The sequence below is a fragment of the Zingiber officinale genome, chromosome 3A (assembly GCF_018446385.1).
Source record: "Zingiber officinale cultivar Zhangliang chromosome 3A, Zo_v1.1, whole genome shotgun sequence".
Classification (NCBI taxonomy): Eukaryota; Viridiplantae; Streptophyta; class Magnoliopsida; order Zingiberales; family Zingiberaceae; genus Zingiber; species Zingiber officinale.
In genome coordinates, this window is record NC_055990.1 from 24,593,338 (window position 1) to 24,597,748 (window position 4,411).

The 4,411-nt window shown below is 40.6% G+C and overlaps 2 protein-coding genes across 2 annotated transcripts; one reads left to right on the forward strand and one right to left on the reverse strand.

Annotated features, from left to right (window-relative positions):
- The first annotated feature begins 884 nt into the window (after positions 1-884).
- On the forward strand, positions 885-3,170 carry LOC122051463 (putative HVA22-like protein g). The gene is made up of 7 exons (XM_042612610.1): positions 885-1,112; positions 1,184-1,245; positions 1,359-1,460; positions 2,269-2,325; positions 2,402-2,465; positions 2,546-2,743; positions 2,852-3,170. Exons 2-7 carry the CDS (start codon positions 1,214-1,216, stop codon positions 2,960-2,962), a joined length of 564 nt encoding a protein of 187 aa, XP_042468544.1. The 5' UTR covers positions 885-1,112; positions 1,184-1,213; the 3' UTR covers positions 2,963-3,170.
- On the reverse strand, positions 3,154-3,612 carry LOC122050272. Its single transcript, XM_042611192.1, has one exon. It carries the CDS (start codon positions 3,610-3,612, stop codon positions 3,154-3,156), a length of 459 nt encoding a protein of 152 aa, XP_042467126.1.
- Positions 3,613-4,411: the final 799 nt, after the last annotated feature.

Sequence of the window (4,411 nt, forward strand, 5' to 3'; positions counted from 1 at the left end):
GACAGTAGAAATTTACTAAGAGAAAAATTAAAGAGCACATAATATTTTTCTAGGCTCTTCGAGATAGTTCCTAGTTCATGTCTCCACTTCCATTCAAACACGTTTGTTGGCCACCACAATCATTCGAGTCAGAATTGACTCAATATAATCGCGGCATCAGTTTGGACGAATTGGAGATTCATGACACGTAGTAGGCCCCACATCGTCTCCTTGCTTGAATTTTCTTTCTAATTTTCAACTGCTACCCGTCTCCTTACCTACTCAATCCTATCAGTCTTCATTCAACAAGCTGGTTTGATGTCTTGGAAAATACTTTTCTAAAGAATATGAATTTTAAATGAAAAATCGGATTCGATTTTACAATGCACAGTTCGCTCTGAATTTAATTGTCTCAAAAACATTTACTTAAGAAAATTCTCGTGAACAAATTAAAATGAGTCAACCATCAAATCTGATAGGCGAAGATTATCAGTGTTGGCATCCTAAACGCGCCAGTCTCCTTCAATGTCCAATCTTCGACCTCTGTTGTTTTTCCAATTTTTCTTTTTGTTTCCGTCAATTACGTAGAAAACATAAAGATAAAAAAGGTTGAACATACTCTAGAAGAAGTGAAGAACCAACCAACCAAGAAATTGCATATTCTACAAATGAATTCTTTAAAAAATAAAATAAAAGGAAGAATGGAAATTGGAAAAAATAAATGAGTAAGCTGAAATCTGATAGAACCGGTGATGGACCAGTTCCGGCTGTAACCTCTGAGATGACGAAAATACCCCTCGTCCTATCACAGTCATGGACGAGGGATAATGAGGGCATTGTCGTCTGAAAAATTAATCAATTCTTGCTTCTGCGTCTATAATTTAATTTCGATGGGAGAGTGGAGACGTCCCGCGAAAGCAACCGCTGCTTCCTTCCCTTCTCCGCTACGCCCCAACTTCCACATCGACCCAGCAAATTATAGCCATCACTTTTCTTCCTTCATTTCAATAGCAGATTGGGGAAGAAAAGAGGGTGAATTTCAAGGAAATCAATCTGCTTCAAGCTCGATCGAAGGCATCTTTGAAATCCATATTGTTGCTCGGGGACACAGAAAAGAATTGCCAAGTGGCAAGGTCAACGCCCGAGAATTTAATGATCTGTCTCCATTTTAAGGGTCTGGTATTAATCCATTTGTTCTTTGCAGAAGGAAGGAGTCTGAGGGATTAATCTCAAGATGTTTGCAGAGTATATTACCAAACTTCTTCTGTGAGTTCTCTTCTCCTATTTCTCTTTTTTTTTTTTTTTTCCTTTTTCTTTTTTTTTTTTCCAAAAAGGATCCGCTTTATCTTGTTCATAATTCTTTTTCCTCTGAATGGCAGGGTGTTCTTTGGGTATGCTTATCCAGCTTTCGAATGCTTCAAGACATTGGAGCAGCCCCATGGCAACTACACAGTTCAGCTTCGATTCTGGTGCCAATACTGGTAAATTCTTGCATACTTGATTCAAAGTTTGGAAACGAGCAGATTTCCTCCTTTCAAATTACAATTCTCTCATAATTTTGATGATAATCTCTTGACCTCTCTTCTCAGATGATTCAATAATTGTTCATTTTCTTGAGTATACTGTATACCAATTAGGCATCTCTTCTCAAATGATTCATCATTTCTTTGATGATTTAATTGTATAAACACGCAATTAAGGGTCCAGATTTATTCATAGTTTATCCACCACCATTTTAATATGATTAATTTAGACAGCTTTAATCCAATAGCTCAGTGGAATGGTTTGAGAAGGTTGGTCGTCCCAACCTGAAAGTCATAAACTTTAACTCCACAACTTAGTGGATACGCTGTTATCTTTAATTTGATGACCTTCAAGTTTGTCGCTATCAACCTAATAATTCTTGTAAGTTTGTTCAACTTGATTTACTTTATACGGAATCATTTTTAAAATTAGCACTTTACTACTTTAATTATTATTTGGGTATTAAAAATAAATCTCACATTAGAGTTCTAGATAGAAGTCCCAATGAACCCAGGCAACAAAAATGGATCTGCAGCTCTTTAGCCGAGTTGGTATTTGAGTGGTAGATTGTCATACGAGAGCGAGCAATGCTTGGCTCGGCATGTTGTTCCTAACCAGGCGGTGGCTGCCCTAGCCGTGGTCATTAGCATGCCTACTCGTTGGCAATTAAGCTGCCTCATTCTTTTCCCTTTTCCTTTAACTTGTTTGTTTTGAAAAGAAAAAGGATTCTTAGTGGGTGCATGACTCATACCCACAACTTTGCAGGATAATCGTGGCGATACTCACCGTCGTCGAAATGCTCTTGGAAGTCCTAGTCTCATTGTAATTATCATTCATTCATTTCCTCAGTTTCTAATTTGTTTTGTTCATGTCTCAATTCTTGTTCCGAAAATTGCAGGATACCGATGTATGGCGAAGCCAAGGTAGCCTTCTTGGTCTACTTGTGGTACCCCAAAACTAAGGTATAATACACGCATACATATGCCTCGCAACCAGACATGATGAAATGAAAAGATCAAACATGAACTGATTCTCATTGCAGGGAAGTGATCTAGTTTACGAAACCTTCCTTCGGCCCGTGGTGATGCAATACGAGCCCAACATCGAGGAGAGGTTCAGAAACCTGAGGCCTAAACTTGGCCAACTCCTTGTCTTCTATCTCAGGAATTTTACAGAGAGAGGCTACACTCTGTTCCAGGATGTCCTCCAGTACGTAGTTTCCCGGAGATCAGGCAACGAGGTAATTAGTTAGTTCATTTCAATCGAGATTCGTCAGACATATTACATCAACAGCAGCATCTCAGAATTTTTAATTTTTTTTTTTTCAAAATATTATTAATCTATGCAGAAGATTAAAGGCTCATCATCCAAGAATAAGAAACACGATGAACTGGAGGACTTCGCAGAAGCCCTTCTTGGCACAAACGCGAAGCAGCGCCCGTCTCGACAACGCAAATAAGGCTACAGAATCCCCATCGATTCAATTGGCAGGGATAGAAAAAAAGACAAAGAGACAGCCGATAAGGAGGACATATTAAAATTGGGAGGGGAAGGAACTCTGTACAAATCAAACTGTTGTGTGTGCTTTTGATTTGTGGCTTCTTTTTCATTGTTCTGTGATCGATTTGTTCTGGCTTCGTAAATGGGTACTCAGCATTTGATGTGAATGACGAGCAAGCTGCGGGATTCTAACGGGAAAAATGAATGCCAGAGGGACTGCCACAGTCCTCCGAAGAAGCGGAGGCAGTCAGAGAGGTGCTCGCCGCAGGAGTCGTCTGAGGTGAGGAGGAGCCCACGGCGGCGGTGGCTGGAGGCGGCCGTGGGCGTCGGCTGCAGGTACGCCTGCGCCGCCTGCTGCACCAGGCGGTTCTTTATACGGATCTCGCCGCCGGGGGTGGCGACAGGGGATGAGAGCCCTGGCGCCGGTGGCGGCCCCCCCATGACGTCGCGAAGGCTTGTGTACTCGCCTTCAACCTTGGTCGACTGCGGCGGGGCTGCGGCCAGGGGCGCGAGGTCGAGCAGAGCCGGGACGGGCTTCCCGCGCCGCCGGATTAAGAGGCTCGCCGAGGAAACAGGCGAGGGGTTCTTAACGCCGGCGGCGGTCGACATCGCTTCGGGAATTAACTAACGAATGAGGAGAAGAATGAGGGGGGAGATGATTTATAGGACATATGAAGTGAGGAGGATAAAAATAATTCTAAAAATAATTATGCAACTTTTTAGCCGCTCTGTATCCTAATTTGAAGGAGACGAGGGCTATGTTTAGTAATGCTATACTTAACTAAATGAAAGTTTAATATTTGCCAATAGTTGATGTGGAATCTATTGAAAGATTAAGTGGAATATAAGATGAAGATTGGGTGAGTATAGGAACATAGGAATGGGAACCAGCATTGTGATACAGTGCATCTTTGGCTAGCTAGAAGAGGGTAAATAGTTTATAGACACTTACAATTGATGATGATTTTATAAAACTCTTGATCTCAATTGTAAGGTTATATAACTACATAGTGAAAAATGAACATAAAAAATATGAATCAAACATTTACATGCATACACATTTGTTTAACATGGTTCAACATCCCTAATCTCCTACTCAATGACAAATGATCCCATCAGTGGATCACTCCTAAAAAGCTTGCTAACTTTCTCTCTTTCGATCTAGCATGGATGACGGAGACACCTCTTACAATATCTGGGAAAAAAATATTATAAGCAAAAAGATTACGAAGACACCAAAACTTTTAAAAGTTTCTAACTCACAAAATTTAATCATCCATCAAACTTCCAACCAAGTCTCCTTTTATAACCTTCGAATTCTTTGTTGCAAATATTGTTTGTTGCCCATTATTTGACTAACCTGTTGCTATCACCGATTGCTCTTTGTGATCAAATCATTTGTCACTCA

Excerpts from the sequence above, each read along its gene's own strand:
- LOC122051463 (XM_042612610.1), top strand. The coding sequence starts at position 1,214 with ATGTTTGCAGAGTATATTACCAAACTTCTTCT. Across the intron at positions 1,246-1,358 it reads TATATTACCAAACTTCTTCT|GGTGTTCTTTGGGTATGCTT; the intron begins GTGAGTTCTCTT and ends TCTGAATGGCAG. Across the intron at positions 2,326-2,401 it reads TTGGAAGTCCTAGTCTCATT|GATACCGATGTATGGCGAAG; the intron begins GTAATTATCATT and ends CGAAAATTGCAG.
- LOC122050272 (XM_042611192.1), bottom strand. The coding sequence starts at position 3,612 with ATGTCGACCGCCGCCGGCGTTAAGAACCCCTCGCCTGTTTCCTCGGCG.